Source organism: Tauraco erythrolophus, chromosome Z (genome assembly GCF_009769465.1).
Source record: "Tauraco erythrolophus isolate bTauEry1 chromosome Z, bTauEry1.pri, whole genome shotgun sequence".
In the NCBI taxonomy this organism is placed as follows: domain Eukaryota; kingdom Metazoa; phylum Chordata; class Aves; order Musophagiformes; family Musophagidae; genus Tauraco; species Tauraco erythrolophus.
In genome coordinates, this window is record NC_141496.1 from 83,285,029 (window position 1) to 83,306,774 (window position 21,746).

General features: G+C 43.5%; 1 protein-coding gene across 2 annotated transcripts; it reads right to left on the bottom strand.

Moving 5' to 3' along the window:
• Positions 1–4,900: 4,900 nt before the first annotated feature.
• Positions 4,901–20,205, bottom strand: ZFAND5 (zinc finger AN1-type containing 5). 2 transcript variants are annotated; one of them, XM_086628843.1, is made up of 6 exons: positions 20,172–20,205; positions 15,781–15,938; positions 15,260–15,371; positions 14,758–14,855; positions 6,773–6,898; positions 4,901–6,512 (listed from the first exon to the last, which is right to left on the bottom strand). In XM_086628843.1, the coding sequence occupies exons 2-6, from the start codon at positions 15,929–15,931 to the stop codon at positions 6,364–6,366; spliced, it is 636 nt and encodes a 211-aa protein (XP_086484969.1). In that variant the 5' UTR covers positions 15,932–15,938; positions 20,172–20,205; the 3' UTR covers positions 4,901–6,363. The 2 variants fall into 2 exon arrangements, with proteins under 2 accessions (XP_086484969.1, XP_086484970.1); XM_086628844.1 differs by lacking the exon at positions 20,172–20,205 and adding an exon at positions 18,652–18,675.
• Between the last annotated feature and the right edge of the window lie 1,541 nt (positions 20,206–21,746).

Below are 21,746 nucleotides of genomic sequence, written 5' to 3' on the forward strand. Positions count from 1 at the left end.
GCACATTCTACTCAAGTGTTTTACAGTAGATGACAGTGAAACGGCATTTAAAACTCTCTTCTGTTAGATATTGACCTCACTGTGGTGATAACTAATCCTCACTTTACTCAGAGAGAGAACTTTGCTCCTGGACTGTTTTAACATTTCCACAGGTAGTCACTCTCATTATTTTTCCAGCTCAAGTTTTCTAACTGTTCCCCTCAGTTAACTCTTTGGGTTTGTCATTTACTAATTCCAATGGCATCAAGGTACTTCCAGGTGCACTGCCAGACCCTTTTGTGTCTCCTGAATCAGAGCACAGTCCATCAGATTTCCTGGGTGTCGATTATGAAAAAGATCAAGGGAGTCAGTAATAGGTCATTTGTGAGAAAATGCATTTTCATTGTTTGGCTGGCTGGGAAGATAATAAAACAAACATAAGAATCACACATCTATACAGAAAGCAAAGTTCCTTTTCTTACCGAGTCATTGCTACTTAACACACCTGGATACCTGAAACAAACCAATTTCCTTATCTGCTGCAGGTTTCCTCCTTCAAGCTTACGCACCAAGGTGATATTGTAGAACTGCTTAGGAATGCCAAGAAACTGGCATGCATTTTGGCTCGTTTATAGACACCAAACATGAGTCAAATCCTTATTAAGTATCATTTGAGCGACCGAGACTAAAAGCCTTGAAAAATACAAGCAAGCATCCAAGACATGCACTTACACTTGTGTATAATGACATGACCTTCCCCAACATGTGGGTAACTGGTTATCAGAAGCACGTTTTCAAAGTGCTAAGTACCAGGAAGATAGTCAGAGAGTCAGGGCTTCTCGACCACATGGCATCCTTAACGCACCACAACCAACCAAGTCACCTGGCAGCTCACCAGCCTTACAGCAACAGGTTGGAAACACCATGGGAAGCTTGACACCACACTCCAAATTTCAGGTTTAAAAGCAACAACTGTCAGCAACTTTGCACAGAATCCTGTGAAACATAGTATTGCTAGGCAAGTATTTCACAGATTGAAGATTACCAAACAGCTTTTAGTTACCTAGCTGCTTTAATTTACTCATTTGTTTGCATGTTCCTTTCTGTTCCCTAACTAGAAAAAGTCCCCATCATCTGGTAAACTTGTTTGGGACAGAGGAATACTCTTCCTAGAAGAGTGTGTTTGTGTGTAAGTTAAGAAGATCTCAGTCCAACAGCCAAATGTTAAATGAGGACCAGCCATGCGAAGCGATCATGTTTCCTTCTTGGAAAATGGGTATACTGTTCATAGCTGTTTGTCACTTTACACTGCAAGAGCAAACAACAGCAGCTTTATGAATGGCTTCTGTTTATACAGTACAGAAAACTTGACTCTTTCTCAAAAACTTGTAATACCACTGTGTTAAAACTGACTGTGACTGGCAGTGCCATGGAAGTTAAGACATTTATTTTAGGAATATATACCAGTCTCCCATTTGGGCAGCGGAGAGCAGGATCTAAAAGACTCTGCACCTACATTCTCACTCTTTGCCAAGGAAGATGTACCACAGTGTTTGCACCTAAGTCTAAATACTGGCCCCTGACATTTGGTCAATACCTATTCTTTTTAAACAACTTTCTTCTCCTTTTGAGTGTTTAGTGAGCCTCAACAGAATTGGGGCTCCTGAATGATTATAGACACTATAGCAATTTACATATGATACAGTTCATGATTTCACAGGACTATGAGGGATTTTTCATTCCATGCTTTTCTCCACAATCTGCTGAGATCAATTACTTCAAGAAGTTTCACCAAGTACAGCCTGTGTCCAGATGAAAAAGCAGTGAGATTGAGACCGCTGTAATCATTAACAACCAGTATCAGTACTACTACCTGTCCTAAAACACTCTAGCCACAAGTATCAAAACCAGACACTCTCCTCAAATATCATTCTAGGGCATTCTCAAGTTCAAAGCAAACAAAAAAAGCATTTTATGCTGCAGTGAAGTAGCTGATTTTGCTTTAATATATAAGGTAGAAAAATTGTAATCATGGAACTGCTTTAAAGCATCAAAATTGCATCATAAAATTCATCCTGGAAACTGAAGTCCCAGAGCATGCCTTTGTTCCCTTATTGGAGTTACATACAGTGGCTGTAGTAGTAACTTGCCACACAAGCATCAGCTGAGTGGTGCGATGCACATTATCCATTTCTGATACAAGCAATTTTTATGCATTATCCAGCAGTGACGATGTCTTCCTCCAAGGCAACATGTGCTCTGTCCTTCTTCTCACTGGGATGGATAAATTCGGGATTTTTAACATCTGTGTTTGGATGCTGACCCTGACAATAACTCTGCCCAGGTTTGCAGGTGAAGACGTGGACATAATGGCCACAGTGGCGTAGTATGCTGGCTCTACACAGCTCTATTATAACAGATCCACTGGAAAGGTGTTTTGTGCGTGAAAGAAAAAAACTCTGAAGTTCATTGCTAATGCTTTCCTTTGCTTCCTTCAACCACATTGTTGTTTGCTGGCACTTTTGTTGGGCCATCAAGTAGTTATCTGTATTCCAGCTGCTCACGCCTGTTATCTTACAAGAAGTTGGTACATCCAAGTAAGAAAGAAAGATGTGGAAGGATACCTGAGAATCAACAGACACGTGAACAACCCAGCCTTTCCTGAGAGCATGTGCCTGGATGCAGAAAGGCAATTTGACACCATGATGATGTTGCTTCCGGGATGTAACCAATCATACTGAGGGGTGGGCTATTGTTTGTATTGTAACCAGTCATAGATTGCCAAGTCTCCTTTAGAAAGCACTAAAGCACGCTGAGTGTATGGGAATAAAGGTTCACTTGTTTGATCACATTGATTGTGCCAGGTGTCCTCACTTATCTCCTGCAAATGGCGCCCGAACAGGGACCCTCGGAATCCTCACGGCAAAGTTGCGAGACTTGGCGAGGAAGAGGGTGGAAGGCCGGCCGAATGATCCGCTGCCCCGGCGGAATGAGCAGTGACCCGCCCAGTCACTAAGTGGGAAAAGGTGCACCTGTTCAGTCGCTGGATCGACGCTGGAATCTCGCCTAGAAGAGGTGAGCGGCCGGGGAGACAGATGGGGTTGGATAAGCAACAAGAGGCTGTCCTAAATCTGCTCCAACACATGCTCTCTGTGAGAGGACTTAAATATGTATCCTCGGCTCTTAAAGGGCTGTTAATGTGGGCATGGAACAAAGAATTAATCCCCTCAGTAGGAGTCGTTTTTGAACTCGCTACGTGGGAAGCCATAGGCACAGAGCTATGGGAAGATATCAGTTCGGGGGGAGCGAGCCCGAAGGAGGCGAATAAATATGCTACTCTGTGGAAGTTAATTAAGGAAACGTTGCATACCATGGAAGTCGAACGAACTGTCGCTGCTGCTGCTTTTGCTGCCTTTACCCCCTCTCCTATTGATTCTTTACCAACAACTAGGAACACTTCCTCTATCTTTTCTACGCGAATTTCTGTGCCGGTACCACCACCATTACCCCCTGCTATCAAAGTAGAAACTGCGAATTCAGGGACCACGTGCTTAGAACTGCGCCGAAATGGCGGCAGCACGCGCCAAGATGGCGGCAGCACGTGGGCAGAAAAAGGGGACTCGGAAGAGAAGGCGGAAGAACTACAAAGGGGCGGGGGAACAGGCGGACGGTCATGCCGGCCTAAGTCCCGCCTCTGCCCTGACCTCACACCGCCCCGCCGAGAGCTCCACCCAGTGGAGGAACCTTTGTCCCCGCCGATTTCTTTGGGAGAACAACAGAAAAAGGAACTATCTGAAGAAGTCTTGCAGCAAGTTAGGGACAAATTATCGGAATTAAAAACGACAGATGCCGACGAGAAGAAAAATCTCCACAATACACCTAATCCTTTTGCTACGCCAATATCACCGTCAGTGCCGACTGCCCCACCAGATGAACAAGAGAGAAGCAAAAGATGGGAGTTATTCGTGAAGCCTTAATCGAAGGAAGTTTTCTGCCATCTGCCTTTCCCATTATCACAGACCATGGGGGAAATAGCAAATGGGAACCTTTTGACTGGAAAATTTTAGAAAAGGCGCGTTCTGCGGTATCGCAATATGGGCTTCAATCCAGTTATACTCAACAACTGTTGCAATTTATTTTCACAGCAGACGTGCTGATACCACATGATTCTCAACAAGTTGCCAATATTCTTTTGTCCCCTTCTCAGCAGCTTTTGTTTTCCAGAGCCTGGCAACAACTATGTGACCATGAAGCTGCACGACCTCGGCAGCAGGGAAATCCTCTATGTGGTGTTCAAGCACAGATGCTGATGGGTCAAGGTCCTTTTTCAAATACGGCATTACAGCAAGGGTTTCTGGGAGAAGTATTGCAGTTGTCACAACAACTAGCTTATCAAGCAATGACTTCAATTAGAGAACTGGGAAAAGTATATTCCTTTGCAAGTATTAAACAAGACTTGGCAATCTATGATTGGTTACAATACAAACAATAGCCTACCCCTTAGTATGATTGGTTGCATCCCAGAAGCAACCTCATCATGGTGTCAAATTGCCTTTCTGCATCCAGGCACATGCTCTCAGGAAAGGCTGGATTGTTTACATGTCTGTTGATTCTCAGGTATCCTTCCACACATCCCCCTTCCTGTTTTTGAACAATCCAGACGTGTTTTACAACCCATTCAATCATTTTCATGAGCAAGTGTAACAGACAAGAAACTATTAAGAGAATCATTGTGTTAGCTACTAAAACTAATAGAAGGCTTTTCATCCCAATGTCAGGATGCAGGCAGGTTTAAGCATAAAGACGACACTTTTAATAATTTAGTATGAACTTTGCACCTCAGACTGTACAAGGTCACCTTCTCATTACAGCAATAACTAAAACACAAACGAACTATCACGAAAGCAAGTATTTCCTTCTGTACATGGTTTTTATTATTTACATAATACAATATAGCATAGATGCTGAGTAGCATGAGTGTATGCAATACATAAATATGAACTATCTGTACATGTCTGCATATCTAATAACTCAGAAGACCAAAGTTAGAAGCAAAAATCTGATACTTTTAATAGTGAAGTGAAAACTAGGACTGAACACTGCAATGAAAGTCAGAAGTTCAGGAGCAGCGTCTTGTGTATGTATGTAACTATTTACAGATGAGAACAGGCATTACCACAACACTAGTCTAAACTGTACTTGTTTATATAAAAAACACAATTTTCATACATCACAAAAAACCCTTCCATTATAACACAGAAGTGATATTACCAGACAAGCATCAGTGAAGAATACTGCCTTTTCTAGAGTTGTTATTGTACAATGCTGTAGATAATGCAGCCCATGCAATACACCCAAGAACACTACAGTCCTACACCCAAGTACAATTAAAAACGATAAAGCAGCCCTCCAAGAGTGGTTCCAGCTACCACTGAAGTCTACAGCAGCCATGTTGGGTATGGTTTTCCATGCAGAATGGTGCAGCTGTTACATGTAGAACTAGAAGAAAATAATTCATGTTCTTTTGAACTCAGAACACACAGAACATAAGCAGTATGTGAATATAATGAACTGCTCTAATACTTCAGCAACTTACTCAGACATGTGTTGCTTGATAGAGTTGCTGTGTTGTGTTTGAAAACGTAACTTTTTTTTGTAAACCGGTCTTAGAATATTGTGCTACAAGACATTTTCAGCTATGCAAGGAAAAGCAGACAACTCTGTTGCAGGCCAGTTCCTAAGTTCCTAGCAGGACACTTCCGTTGGGAACCTATCTAAAGTTAATGCAATCTTTTCTTCTCATACATGTCTGATTTTTTCAATTTTTCTCAGTGCAACTGATGACTTTCTTAAATATGGCACAGCCAGTCATCTTACTGGGATGGTGCATCTCTCCACATAGCTTACATTCTGCTGGAAAACAACGGAGTGTGAAAACTAAAATTAGCATGAGATTTTAAATGATAGAAGTAGACTGCCAACCTTTTTGATGTATCCTCGAAAACAGGCACATAACACTAGTCAAAGATTATATACCTCAAACATATCTCAAAAGGCAGATCTGCTGCAAACATGCAGATAGCATACATCTGTTTGGCACATGTGAACTAGAAAGTCTGTCCTCTGTGCATGTGTATTGCTGTGCAGGTTTCTGATCATCCGATTATATTCTGGGGAGGGCATATATATATTCAAGGGCTGTATCTATCCAATTCTGCCTGTAACAAACACCCAAACATTTTGAAGTATCATTAAGACAGACAAGACTAAAAGTAAAACTTTGGAGAACAAAGGAAAATGGCCATGCACCTGCTCTTTTGTGTTTTCCTCAGACATATTAAAAAGAAAACAAGAGTCTGTAAGTCTTTGCATGAGCAGGTTGATTTATATTCTCTGGATTTTTTCAGCCACCACAACTGGATTCTCTTTCCTGATTTTTGCTGCAGCTTCTGCTTTGTAATCGTAAGGGCAGTTATGCTTGTCAGAGTAACGGTGAAGTCCACAAAACAAGTTTCCACATCGGCAGTCAAATCCTGTACATAGAAAAAGAAGCAAAATCACTAGGAAGCTTCATATTTAATGAAAGTCGTAAATTAAGGGCTTAATCACTACAAAGGGGGAATATGTTTGCCTACTCTGACACACACAGTAAGAAAAATGAACAGCTGTACTAAGCTGTCTGGATTCTGAAGAAGCAAGTAAGTTTAACTGTACAGATATTTCATCAAGTTTAATCTAGCAAGAGGCAACTAATCATACAGATCTGTTCAAAATTGACAAAGTATTCTCATACCTGTAAGGCCAACCTTCTTTCTGCACGTGAAACATCTGTTCTTCTTTGGTTTGGGCAGTTCAGGAGCTCTCTCTTCACTCTGCGAAGTACTAGGCTGAGAAACTGATGGGCTTGGTTGAGTAACAACTGTTAAAGCACGGAAAGGAAATAAAGGTTAAATTACCTTTTCTTGACATCACTAGCTATTCAGTAGCATGTACACATTTCTTAAGAATTAATTCCCCCTACTAAACCCCTGATGTTTCTTGTCTAAAGTACTACATAGACTAGTCTACGAAAAGGTAATCACGAATAGGGATTTTTAGGTACTCTGTTCTTCCCTTTTGGCTCTACACAAGACAAGCAGATTTTCCACATGGTTCCATCAGCTAGAAAATACAAGGCACTTATTCATGCCTTAATTCTATACAGGTATTAAGGGCTTGGAAAGCACTCCAGAAGTTCCATGTACATATTCAATACTTAAAATCATATGATCAAGTAACACACAGTAACAATATTGTCACAGCTAAATTTGCTCAATAGAGAAGATAACCTGTGGAGAATATAACTAATAGGAACATATTTTATAAACAAATGAAATTCAGTAATGTGTTACTATCATAGTACCAAGTTACTCTGCGACTACACTTGTGAAGTCAGACTAAAACAGTTCACCAAGATAGCAGCTAGCAAGCCACTGATTTCTGGGACAGATCCAGAACAGAGCTACACAACACAGTTCTAAAGAGCCCTCACATTTTCAATGCTTTCAGTAATTTAAAGAATGAAATGCAGATTTACATTGAATATCTGTATTTTTGTACTGTATTCATCTTTAATGTTCAAGCAGGTATAGTCAAAATAGGTAACTTTTCAATTGCATCTGTCATGAACACCTTCAGAGAAACTTGAGTCACCTTTTACTTAAGTTTTCTGAAGGATAAAAATTTGTCCTTTCGTGAACTTTTGTGAATCTTGCTATCTTGTTTAAAAAAGTATTTTTTCAGTCCATCCAACTTTTTTTTAATAACCAAACTGGAACAGAGGAAAGCTGAGAGAGGTGTGTTTGTACCCAACTTTAACACCTGCTCCTAGTAGTTTTTCTAAACATTCCCAGCTGTATGATGAAATCTATTGTGCTAAAATAAAACAAACTACAAAATGCATTCTGGAATAAATGGAGTACATAAGCTTTAAGGACTCATTTGTAATCAACTTTATGCACAAAAATAGCATTTGTTAGTTGAGATTCTTCTGGACTAGAAAGTGGTGTATCCTGTGAAAAATTGATTTTTTTTCAGACATGAAGCAACACTTATGTTGACTGTTTCTCTGTCTTTAATCTTGATTTTTTTTTTTAAATTGCATTTGCATTGCCATGTTTATAGGTGTTCTAAAAACCAATTACTGTTAACCACTAACACGTAGAAAGCCTCAGAATTCATCACTGTACAACAGGACAGCCACCAGTCAGGACTTAATAATCTAACAAGCTCTCAGAGATAACAAGGAACCTTCAGTGATTGTCAGCAAAAAAGTTTAATGCAGTAAAACAATGGTTGCCAATATTTTCTTATACTTTACTTACACATTACAGACAGAGTTCTAATGAACAACCAAGGCCATTTACTACCTTTGTTTTTTGTCACCTTGCATAGACAGTTTTAAAAAAAATTAGGGCAGTTCAGCACCAGTGCTATTTCGCCAAGTTTGAGGGATAAAAAAATTATTTCAGCACTAGTACTACAATCACTACTGCCATTGGTACTTTTGGGAGTAATTTCTACTGCTGCTTTTTGTTTTGTGAGAAAACCGTTTTTTTGTCTTGATGATTAACATTTTCTAGATGAACAGATAGGATCCTCTGAACTTGTATTTAAATGCCAAGGAAAGCAGTGTTTGGTATCAGTTAATCTATTCAAGAGCCTGTCAAAAAAATGAGGTTAAAAACCAGAGATATCACAAAAACCTGTTGGAAACTATGCATGTTGGCTAATAGCCATCAGCTATGGCCTTAAAAAAAAAAAGACCAAACACCTCCCAAAAAGCATGGTCAAACTCCTTTTAGATTTGTTATATTGATATATTGTCTACAAATGAAATGCTAATCATAAGCCATGGCACATGAAAAAGAACCCGAAATGCTCACCCACTTTGCAATTTGGTGTATAGTTAGCCAGGGGGAAACTGCATTTGCATCAGAACCAACTTATAAATACAAGCCCTGGGAGCATGCACGCTGTTTCAGTCAGATGCAAAAGAAAGTGCAGAAGAAAGGGCAAATCAACGGTGACCTAAATAATTAAATGTCACTCAAAACATGCACTAGGAGAAAAGGAAAATAAGAGGAGCAACCTTTATCACTGCCTAACAAGCCAACAAGGAAGCCAAAGTGGCAACAGCAACTTCCCAGGAATCGCCAAGAGATAGACTAGTAGATCACTCTACTACAAAACAAAGACACTGAGGACAAATCCAAGGAAAAATGTGACCATCTACTACAGGTATACTTCCTCCTTTGCATGAAGAAACTGTGACAACTGGCAGTCCAGGAACTGGAAAGTGATGAAAGTGATTCTAAGAAACTGTAGAAGCATATTTCCTGAAAGGGTTCATGAACAGGATCCTTTCCCCACAACTAAATAAACCATGTTCCAAGAAGGAAAAGCAACACAAAACACACAGTAACTGGCACTAGAAGGTCCCAAGACAAGATGGTACATAGCCCCCTAAATCCAAATTAACATGTTCAATTTATTACTCTCCATGAATAAAGGATTCTTTTATTCTTTTACACCAGAGTTAAGTCTGGGAAGTTTTCATCATGTTAAACCTTCAGAAATGTGCTTCTGAGTAATGGCTAGGACAGAGGCAAAGCTGCCTACCCTGCCTCTTTCTCAAAGCTCAGAACAAAAATCCTTTTTCATCAACCCATGGCTCATATGAAAAATACTGTAAATTGTAGCTGTTCTGCAAGGACATCAGGAGCCAACATAAATTCACCAGATACTACCCTGATAACCGCTTGTCACTTCTTTTAGCACAGACACCAAATTCAACTGGGCAAGTACAATTCAAGCCCTCAATACATTAAATTCATTTTATGCCAGAAATCACACAGTGTTAACCATCAGGCAAAGTGCTCTAAATGACTGCCGTATGATCACCATGGAATGAATAACTGAACAAACGCTGAAAGTTCATAGAATCATAGAATGGTTAGGGCTGGAAGGGACCTTCAAAGGTCATCTAGTCCAACCCCCCTGCAAGGAACAGGGATATCTCCTACTAGATCAGGTTGCTCAGGGCCTTGTCCAACCTGGCCTTGAACGTCTCCAGGGTAAGAGAAACTTTCTTCCAAGTTGGAAAATAGTGGTTACTGGTGCCTACAGACCTGCTTTCTCAGTAACAGTGTTCAGCTGAAGCAAACCCCTTACCACTAAAATAGGTTTTATCATTTTAACAGAGTTCCAGTCCGCATGTACCCCTCTCCATTACCTCAGTTGCTCCCCCTTCTCAACCTTTCGCTCTGGAGTTACCCCAGCAGGTTTACTTGAATTTTACCAGACTAGCTCTCCTATTACACAGCCGAAAAACTTGGGAGCAAGATTTTGAGAACTGAGCAGGCCTTTATTAACTATTATTTTGGTCTTAAATTGTTATCTGTAGGTACTGTAAGATCCATTACCAACATGCACAAAGACTAACACAGATCTTCTAGGATAATAAAGACTGTTTCAAGAAAGCTGTACTAGAGATTGGGCAATCTTTATATTGCATATTAACACCATACACTTCTACATAAAATTTTAGTCTGAAAAGATGGACAGTACTTATTAAGCTTTATTGAGCTTTCTGAGCTTAAATAATGTTCTGCAGCATGCAACTCATCTCCCACATGCCGAACAGTATTGAGTATCTTTACTGTTACATTAAGACAATGTAAAGATAACCCAGTTTCAGTATCACACAGAAACATGGTTTAATTTGGTCACCACGAAGACTTGACATCTGCAGTACACCACTGTCAAAATAAAATAGCAGCATCCTATCACCAGCACAAGCACAGGACCAACAGTTGGTCCCCAGACTTACTCTTCAAGGTGCACAGCTTCAGGGCTCAGAAACTACTGGTTCTGTTTCAGAACTGTTTTCATCACAGGCACCTACTGAAGCTACAGCAGACAAGGGAAACATGAAGACGAGCTACTTAATTTCAGCACAGACAAGAGTTGTTCTACCAGACCGTTTTACCAACAGCCACAAAGGAATTGTCTACAGATAGCAACATGGTTAAAATGATACAATCATGTGTGAAAACAAACCAGAACTAACAAGGCACTCATTGCAGCAAGATCTAAGGGCTATCACGTAGTTATCATCTTGAGCCTCCCATAAACTGTCTACTCAGCATCATACTCATAATATTACCTGTGACACACTGTACACATCACAGACAAAACACATTGGTTTTATCTACAATAAAAGTGAGGGTAATCTACAACAAAGTCTCAACCTCAGTGCATCACAGCTGTAAAACAACTCTAATCACATTGGTCTGGTAGAAAGCCAAGAGACAAGTGAGCAAACCACCACTGCTTGCTGTCTTCTGAAGATGACTAATTTAGGAACAGAAAGGGCAAGCTACAATATGGATTAAATTATACCGTAAGTTAACAGTATCTGGGTATTTTTTAAATACGTAATTTACACAAGACTGGTTCACTTTCGTTATATGCAGTGCTACTCTGCAGCTGTGGCTTCACAAAGTGATAGCTAATCACAGTATTCTAAAACAGAGTTATTACTGGGTTTAGAAAAAAACAACAACCAAAACCAAAACAATAACAAATAAAAGCCTAAGCCTCTGACACGCACATTGATACTAATTACATCTGGAAACACTGACAGGCCTGACTGGACATATTGACAGCAAGGTAATGACCTAGACAAGCACAAGAAAATGCTAAAAATATACTGGAACTTGAAACAATATGATTGTTAAAACATACTTGTTTTCAAACCATTTTATGTTTAGTGGTTACTACATAACTCAATTCTCTTTCTAGTGCATATCTTTTATTTCCATTTGAATGCCTGCTAAAAAAACCCCACAGGTTTAAAAGGAGTTCGCTAGGTTTTGCATTTAATTCCTGCAACTCAGCACAGCAAAAAAGCAAACTACGTATCCTATTTCTAGAATGCTTTGGGTATAGTCTGACTTTGGTCAAGACTGTATTAGAATTCGATCCTTAATAAAAAGTCTTAAATGCTTATCGAAATCCTGTACAAAAAGTATTTTGCAAGTAGTGCCCATTTGTGAATTTTAACATAAAGGCCTTTAGATTTCTCCAACTTATGAGCAGTTCAGACACAAAACTGCACTGAACACATGCTACTGTTCAATTACAAAACTGCAACAAACAAGTAAGTTAAACTAAGAAATTACAAGAAAACATAGCACATTAGATGTGAATTACAACCAACTAGGTCAGTTACATCCATCACACCTTAATTCCTTCAAATGTTAAGATACTGTTAATTGTCTTAGCGCTCTTCGTTCTGAAGGAGAATCCAGGTTGCAACCTCAATTTACATGAAGAATAAAAAAAATAATCAAGAAAGATTAAGTCTGCTAAGCTTCATCACTCTCAACTTTACCACCTCCTCAAGTCTGTTGCTTCCATTCCAACAGTAAACAAGTATAATTTTATGCTACAGATTGCTAAAAACCACCCCAACAGTTGACCAGATGTAATTCTATTTTTAACTTTCTGGCTTGCAAGGGAAATATCCAAAATTTCATTTGCTAATGAAAATCTGGCAGAAGAGAATGTGACTTCATACTGTCGAAGACATTAAAAGGAGAGCAAGCTACTTTGCCTAAAGGCTACCTTGTTTGCTCGTGTTACTATCTGATGGACGGTTATGAAATTCAGTTGTCAGGGTCAGACTGTGCTCACAACTAGACGGTGTTTTCATTAGCAACGCCATGACTGTGGCATTATCTTAGAGAATGACACCTCACAGGAAACATTCACTTTGTTGTTACAAGGTGATGTGAATTATTTACCACTGTTTCAGTTCCTCCTTGAGAGACCAACAGATACTGAATGCTGCTGGAAAAAGGAAAAGAAAAGCGCAACTAGTTCAGGCACAACAGGGATTTTTACAAAGAGTCTAGCCAGCTCCCCTTGCCTGTAATACACAGATCAACGTACCAGAGAATACAGCCAACACTGTATTTCAGATGTCCAACAAACCCTAAGAATGGTATGTAAGGACACTATCCTATGCTGCCTACGATCCGTGCCAAACGCTAACACTTAAAAGAGAACTTGGGCATTACAGCAGCTGAGGTTATCTCACAAATTTACAGGTATGTTCTCAGGAACGCAGTTTTGTTCCATGAGTTTTTTCCAGACACGTTTAAATTCTCTGGTAGTTTTTCCAGTCATCTCTACACAAGCTTGGGAGTGCTTTTACTGGTTTGAACTTGTGAGATGATTAGCAACAATTTGTAAGTCTCTTGAGCTGCTTTTGGTTTTTTCCCCTTATTCTCGTCAATAGAGTGCTGTGTGACACTACTTACAATACAGCTGAGCCACAGTATCTGAAAAACAGGTAAATATATCAAAAATAACAGAAGATTGTCCTTTACACCAGGTAAAATGACAAATTCCTACTGGCAGTTCTAAAGAGAGTCATCTATTACTTCACCACTGCTACCACTGTCCATATTCCTCTTTCCTGCTTGCCACATTTCAGGTAGGAATTCATAACAAGGCAAGATGGGTTTACAAATATTGGAGCAAAGTCTAAATTATTTCTCAGTTACATACAGAAAGACTCTTCAGATGACATCAGTTACAGGAAGCTGATACTTGCAACAGTCTCCTCTCAGTTTATAGTGAAAACCCCAAATACATCATGTAACTGCACGTCAAAGAATCTTGACTTAGCAGGACTTACTGCAAACAGTAAAGCCTTCTGTATAAATACTGAGTAACTAAATATCAGGCATTACAGAAGTCTTTGCTGGCAAAGATATATCTAGATGAAAATAACTTTTATGTAGAGCCGAGTACCATCTTCTGCAACTTGCATCTCACCGACTTCAAAATAGAAAAAAATAATTTTAGCTTTAGCGTGAATGAGCAGACTTTCTACTAAACATCAGCTTTTAGTGTTTTAAGACTGTTTCAGAACTGTTAAAAAAAAAGTGTGGATATGTATAAGTATGGAACAAGTATGTTAACATATCCATTTGAACAAATCGATATGAATTCAATCACTCACTACTTGTTGATAAAAAAGCTGCCCCTCCCTGCCTCCCTCCGAAAAACAGTTTACCTTTTAAAGTTTAACTACTACAACTACAACCTTCCAGACAAGAATAGAACTTTTAAGTCAGCAATTCACACCCAGCAATTAAGGCTGCAAGTATCCTAAGTCCACGGAACAATTCTTTGGTTCCATCTACTGATTACTCAATTAGTTCAAGAACCTTAAACAGCTTTCCTTAGTATTTTTAAACCGGGTATCCCCTTCCCCCACAGCCTCACTCCTCCGTAGAATGGAATTTATTACCAACTACATTCTCCAAACGAAACAAGCCATTTCGACTGCCGTGAGTCAGCAGGAACTGTACTGCTAGATAACACAAAGAAATCTTAATATTTTGACTTCAAAACTGAACACCTGGCCCAAATGCAATTTTAGAGTGCTTTACTTTTAAAACGAAGGTGTGGGAGCCAAAACCACCCTCACAGGTGTCAATTTCTTTTTTCTTCAACTAACACTGAACATGCATCTTAAAACTCTATTGTGGCACCAGTCCTTTTTCCTGATTCTAACAGAGAGAGTACTCAAAAAGCACCCTTAATCACCTTAACAGTTCCTCGTGACCATCACTATAACAGGAGGCACCTACTTACAAAGTAAACAAAGCGTCAACTGCCATTAAGTCACCAGCTGAGCACAGTGTTACTCTGCAAACATACCTGGCTCGGTGTCTGTTTTCGGTGTTGCTTTTTCCTCTCTCGAAATGCTCATTTCTGTCATTTGCTGCGTTACAGGCAAAGCGGCAACAGGCACATTTCTGCTTAAGTACAGTGAAACACAATTTACATTAGTTTTGCATTCATACTAAACGCTCAAACTATCCAGACCCATTAATAAACTACTTGTCCAATTGCCGCTAATACATGTTCCTGACCTGTACTTCTATCTTCAAAACACACTTTTTACTTTATTTTGGCTAGAAGAAAACAGGCAAACTTGCAGCAAATATTTCTCCAGGTAAATCAAAAACATCCTTTAAAATGCAGCAGTCCAACACTTAAGTACTTTAATTTTACATTTACACAGATTCAAAGCACTGTCAGGTAGGCTGCCCCTTTTCCTCCACAGAAATTCACTGCAATAGGGCAGGACTGAAGGCCTGCAACAACCTGCGGCACACTCACAGCTCACTCAAGGCTCAAAATAATACCTTCATATTACCTTGATTTTTCAGATGTGCTGCCAGCAGCACCTTCACAGTTGTTTAAGCTAGTGTCTGCTCTCTGTACGGATGCAGAGTCTGAGGTAGGACTGTTTGAAGCACCCGCTGTTCCTATGTAACAAGAATTTAACAAATTAGTTATGAACAAATTGGAGAACATATGTTAATCAAATAGTCTGGCACACAGATATGAACTGTCTGCATACAGTCTTCACTGCTACTGCGTACTACTTCTTAAAGACAGGATATACTGTTAATTACAGAGATTGGGTAAGAATATGCTAACAGAGGAGGCTAAGCAGGAAAGTAAGTTATGGCTGCACGCCAAGCAGACTGGAACACATTACACAGAAATGTATTTTTATCTCTACTGTGATTTAAAGTAGTATCCTCTTTGATATTCAGTGCTTTAGTACACCGCTTTCAGAAGTTGTCCTGACAAGGAATCTCAGAAAACTCTTCATCTTCTATATGTTTTATTTTAAAAGAAGTAAAAAACCCACAAACCACACACTCTTACCCATTGGGCTGATTCTACCACTATTCTGCTGTCGCTGAAGATGCTCTTTGTAGCAAACAGAACACATCCCATTTGTCCTAGGATTTCCATAAAATCCACATCCTGTACTACACAACATGGGCCCTGGGGTCTGGTTTGTCTCCTGAGTCATCTCGATGCTGTAAATAAAACCAAGAACTGCATTAGGAGCTGGCATGTCACCAAAATCAATTACAGGGTTATAGAATTAAAGTATGTCTGCTCACCCTGCCCCCCAAAAGTGATATCAGCATTCTTAAAGAGGTTTATATGGCTGTTAATATACCATTCAAAACTGCAACTGTATTGCTAAGTAACATCGTTATGAACCTTTAAGAGAAGAAAAAGTGTCATCATACTAATACTGAGAAATAATGCAGCTGTCGGGCACTGAGCTGCAGGCGCAGGTTATGACCAAATTCAAGTTGACAGCCAAAAAAGCCTTTTATTACCAACCTGTGAGCAGTAACAGGGATATGTAGAAGCAGCAAGACCAAGTTCATATCTACTAAACAGTTTCGGCAAAAAACATAGCTCATTTTTTCCCCGACTCCAGCAAAGAGACCCACCTTCTCAGTAATGCTGACCTTGCATCATTTTGATGCTAATTCCACTATTAGCAGTTCCTACCCTCACAATCCATTTGTCAAACAGAACAATAAAAATCCGTTAAGTATTGGCAGCAGTCATTTAAAGCCTGTATTCTTGTCTTTAGGAGGAGTTCCCAAAACAAGGCGTCAGTACTAAGTGGAAACAACGTGTACAATGGGCCCTTCAACCCAGAAAGTAAAGAGCATTTCTGGAGTAAGTTTAGACCGGGTCTTATTCATCCAACAGAAATAAAAATAACGACTTTAAATTGTTGAATTTGTTCTACTACACAGCCTACACACTTTAAGAAAACATAAAAAAAAAAAGCCAGTTAAATCTTTTGCCTTAAAGTTACAGCAAGACTTCTGAGCCTCCCTAAGGCAGACAATGCTAACTCTCTGTCACAAGCTGCAGAAGTTAGGAATAAAAATACTTCACCTTCACTGCTGGTTAACCTCCACAAAGCAAGGTTAGCAGAAAAACCGAACAGCAACCAAATCCTTGATTCCCAAGGGCAATAAAACTAGAACTCAGTAAATCAAGCAATCTGCTACAAATTGAGGACATGTAAGAATATTGCACTTGTCCTCCTGTCCTGGTTTTGACTGGGACAGTTAGTTTTTCTTTTCAGCAGCTAGAAGAGCTCTGTTTTGGATTTAGTCTGGGATTTGTTATGAGAAGCATGTTGATAGCCTAGTGATGTTTACAGTTGGTGCTGAGACATCAAGGACCTTTCAGCTTCCCGTGTTTTTGCCAGTGTGCAGGAACACAACAGGCTGGGGGGAGCGTGGCCAGGCCACAAGGTCCACAACTCCCCTTACAATTTTAATTTAGATTTAGGAGTGAGGACTAAATTGCCCAATGAAGCATTCCATATCATGCAACATCACACCCAGTATACAGATAAGAGCTGACTGGGAATAAGGCCTCTTGCTTTTCCAGAAACTCTCTTCCAAGGGCTCTCTCCGAGTGCTCTCTCTCATTCTCTTTTTGGACCTCTCGCTCATCCAGGACTGCAGTGTGTTGGGACTCATCTGTTTCGGGATCGTTTGCCAGGATGGGACAGGTGTTTGGTCACGGGATGGTGAGCAATTACACTGTGCATCACTTGTTTGTATACATTATTATTGTTATACGTAAATATATTCATATATTACTATCATTATTACTTGAAATTTTGTATTATTGAATTGTTCTTGTCTCAACCCACCAGTCTGCTTCCCTTTTTCCCTTTCATTCTCTTCCCTACTCCCCAGGGGGTAAGGGAAGGGTGAGTGGCCTTATGGCTGGGCTAAACCACACCACCTCCCAACATTTAAATTTAGTAGAAGCACTGTACATGGCACATGGAGACGTTTTAGTGTAACCTCTAGATTGCTGTCTTCCTATTCAGGAAAAGCCACAGTAAGAGATATTTGACTGCTGATGCTTGCGAGAAGTCAAAATGCTGAAAGCAAGTTCATTACAGTGCATAGAGAAGTACATTATTTTTTAATTAAGAAATTCTCTACTGCAAGTAGTAAACTTATGTTCCACTAGTATGGCAACTGCAACTGACAGCTGCCTTCGTCTAGTTAAATTAAATTTCTGGGATCAAAGTAAACGAGGAGCAGGAGAAAGTAAACAAGCAAAATTTATCTGCTTGCCTGCTGGTGGTCACGGGACCTCATTTTCCAGGTATAACTAGCTGTATTACTTATGCCTCTATAGTACCTTCCAGGCATAAATAGTTTAATTTCAGGACTAAGAAACAGCTTCACGCTTAAGTCTGGTGCAGTTGTACGTCCACACGCACCGGTCGAGGGAGGCAGAAGAAACTACGACTCACGCAGAAAAACCTAAACCATCTTGTCGTCTGTATCGTGGGCTTGCGCCCACACAACACAAACAAAGAGTGTCATTCCGCCCTGTTACTACGCGGGTAAGCGCAGAGCTTTAACCCACACACTGCCACCACCGACCTCGACTGACTTGCTCAGCTTCCCAACTCGCGTGCTAGGGACACGTGTCACCACTCGCTACGCCTAGCTTTAGGCGCTAATCCTGGTAGTAACCTACGACAAAGCCGAGCCTCCGCAGCTCCTTGGTCAGCACGCTCCTCCACCGCTGGAAACGCACGCGCCTCACCGAAAGGTCAAATCGCTGTTATCCAGCGCTTAAGCAGTCCTGCTTTCCCAGGCTCTGGAAGGCGCTCGGCGTGTCACCCGCTTTTCTCCCAAAAGCGCCTCCCGCCAGTAGGAAACCCTCTGCCCACGCACTCACCCCGCCTGACCCCGCTACTGCGGGCTTCCCCCTCGGCGCTCCGGCGGGCAGCTGCGCCCTGCTCCGCCAGCCCGCTCCCGCTTCCCCGCAGGATCCGTCCCCCGCCGCCGGTCACATGGGCGAGCGCCTGCGCGGCGCTTCCGTCTGTCAGACGGCGGCGACGAGCCGGCCGCCCCTCCGAAACCTCGCTCCTATTTATATCCTCCGCAGGCTGCCGGGCTCCCGCCGCGACCCACCGAGCGCCCGTGGCGGGAGGAGGCGGCGAAATCCGATTACCTTCTCTATTCCGGGTGGTGGCGGGGAGGGGGGAGGGGGATTGTTGGGGGGGAAGCGGGGAGTGCGGATGCTGAAATTCAGTCCGGAAAACGCAGCATCACCAGCCCGTCATCTCCAACAGCCATCTTCGCCGCCAGCTCGCAGCACGCGGGGAGGACGGCCGGGTGCCATCGGGCCGCCACCGTTTCGCAAATGCGCCCCGCAACCTTGGGGGTGGGTGGCTAAACGCCGCCATTCCCCTTTGGGGGCAGGAAAAGGAAAAGATAATCAAAAAAGGTCTCGTTCCACCACCACTAACGGGAGCAGGTCGTAACATCAGGGATGCTCCTGATGCTCTCTGGGACCTCCTGACGCAAAAAGGAGCCTCCTCTACCCAACGCGTTAACTCCAACGGCGACACGCGACGCTCCCCCTCGCCGTTACCGGCGGAACTCGGAGGGGAGCGTTACCCGCCGCACTTCAGCCGCCCCTCCGCCCCCGAGGCGACGGCCCGGCCACCCCAGCAGCGGCGGGCACGGCCCCGCTGGGCGACTCCACACTTCAGCCTAACGACGGAAATAAAAGTCCTCGACGTGCACTGAGACCAACTATAAAACCCAAGAAGTGCGTCAGCGACGGGCTCGCTGACCTAAATACTGATTTACCTCAACACGCTCCTCTCCAAGAGGCACCACAACTGAACAAGAGAAACACCGAAACAAAAGAGGGGTTGGCCGAGGCTGCTCGGCGCGCTCAGCCCCGCACCGCCGCGCTCGGGGAAAGCTGGGCGGAGGAGTCGGTGCGGGGAAGGCGGACCGACACCGGGCGCTTCCCGAGGAGGGTAAAGCCCGGCTGGGTGCGTCAGACAAAAGGAGACCCGCTGCCAAGCGCCCGCAGTGCGGTGCGTCTTAATTGTCCCTGCGCCCTCCCACCCGCCGAGAACACCGGAACACGAAAGACGCGGAGGCTGCCGGGCTGAGCGGCACCAACCGGGGTGCCCAGCCACGGCGGCGGGGCCAGGCCTTTCCTCCCAAACCCCTGAGTCACGCCCGGCCTGGCCGCCGCCAGTGGCCATAGAAACCTTATTGTCTCGCTGCCGGCGCTGGCCCGCGGCATGCCCCCATGCCGGGGGCCGGACGGGAGGAAGCCGCCGGCAGAGGTGGACGCTGCAGGGCCGCCCGCAGGGAGAACCAGACAGCCCGTGCCGCCGTGAGGGCCCTAGAGACCCGAGCCCAATCCAGCCCAGCCCGCCGCCCCGCACCTACCTGCTCTCGGCGGGGGCCAGAAACCCCGCGGCGGCTGTCGGAGAAAGCGCCGCGCCTGGCTCCGGGCGGCCGTCGGATAAGCGGAGGGCGGGGGGGGACAGGGAGCGGAACGGCCGCCGCTTCCCTCCTTTGTTCCTGCAGCAGCAGCTGCTGCCGTGTCGGCAGCGGCGCCGGCGCGAAGCGAGACGCGCCGTGCGCAGGGATGAGGGAGACGGGGAGGGGGAAGAGGAGGAGGCGGAGGAAGAGGAGGGAGCCCTGCCCGCCCGCCGGCCCTGACTCCGGCTTCGGCTCCGGCTCCTCCCCCTCCGCTTCCCTCTCCCCCTCCCAGCCGCCGCAGACCGGCGAGGCATGCGCACTGCTGCTCAGGGGCGGTCGGGAGCCACAGGGGGCGGGGAGAAGGCGCGGACAAAGCGGAGCAGCCGCGCGAGCGGCGGCGGCCGCTTTGAAGCCGTCGGTGGTTGCGGGGGCGGGGAAGGTCAGCGTCCCCGGCGGTGTCATGGAAACGAGCCGGCGGGGGGGGGCGTGGCCGTGGCCGTGGCCGTGGCCGTGGCGGGTGAGCGGCCGCTCCCGTTTCGGTGTCCGAGTTGGTCCCGGGCCGCGGCGGCGGCGTTTCGGAGAATCAGGGCGCCTTCATTGGGCGCCTGAGCGTGAGCGATCCCTCGGCTCCTGTCCGCTCAGCATGTCTTGCGCTTACAGTGACGCGAAACGTGCGGCAAATAAGTATTGGGCAACTTCTTTGGGGCTGTCAGACGCCACGAGCGGGCTGTGGTGGCCGCCTGCTGGGTGGTGGTGTCTTTCTGCCGGACGACGGAGCGGAGAAATTAGTCTTGCTTGTTGTGAGCTGGGCTGATGTAAAATTCTTCATTTTTTGTGTGTAAAGTGTACTCTGCCGAGAGCGAAGTAATCACTGTCATATGCAGGGATGTCAGCGTGGAACACCTGTGGTTCAGTCCACTGGGGTGGACTATGGCCCGTATCCGACAGACCCGTTCCACCTGGTGTGTGGCCTGCCGGGGGGCTTGCCAACTCTTCTCACAAGCCTGAGTGTCTTCTAACGGAAAAAGTCACGTTTTGAGGGCTTGCCACTAGCTATTGGCTGTCACTGTGTAGAAGCACAGGGAGGACTTGAAGATCAGACCTCGACTGGCATTCAGGTTTGCAGATTTGTGGGTCATTGAACCTCGAGATTAAATATTTCTGTAGTCTGCATGCCCAAACTGTGTTTAGAAGACTGTATAGGTACAATAAATAGACTTCATGTCTACTGGATGTCGATGAAGCTGTTCTATGCAGAGGATGTGGCATTGACCTAGGTAGGTAAGAGAGAAGGAAAGGTTGTATCGCTGTGAAGAGTGGGAATTAGAAGGTCATGTAAGCCTGGGTAGCGTGGGAAGAGAAAGAAATCAAAGGAAAGAGAATAAACCTTGGTATTTTAGACTTCTGCTCACTCCAAGAGCAGCACAGGGTACCAGATGGCTTCAAAACACTGATAGTAGGTATCGGACGATGATTACTTGCTTTGTCATAGTAAACTAAGGACAATATATTTTTTTCTTTTTAAGGCAGTGTTCCTGG

Bases quoted from the DNA above. Each gene is read 5' to 3' on its own strand.
- ZFAND5 (XM_086628843.1), bottom strand. From the start codon at position 15,931: ATGACTCAGGAGACAAACCAGACCCCAGGGCCCATGTTGTGTAGTACA. The intron at 15,372-15,780 runs GTAAGAGTGTGT...CTTGTTACATAG, and splicing joins TGGTAGAATCAGCCCAATGG to GAACAGCGGGTGCTTCAAAC. The intron at 6,899-14,757 runs GTATGTTTGCAG...GTGCTTTAACAG, and splicing joins GAAAACAGACACCGAGCCAG to TTGTTACTCAACCAAGCCCA.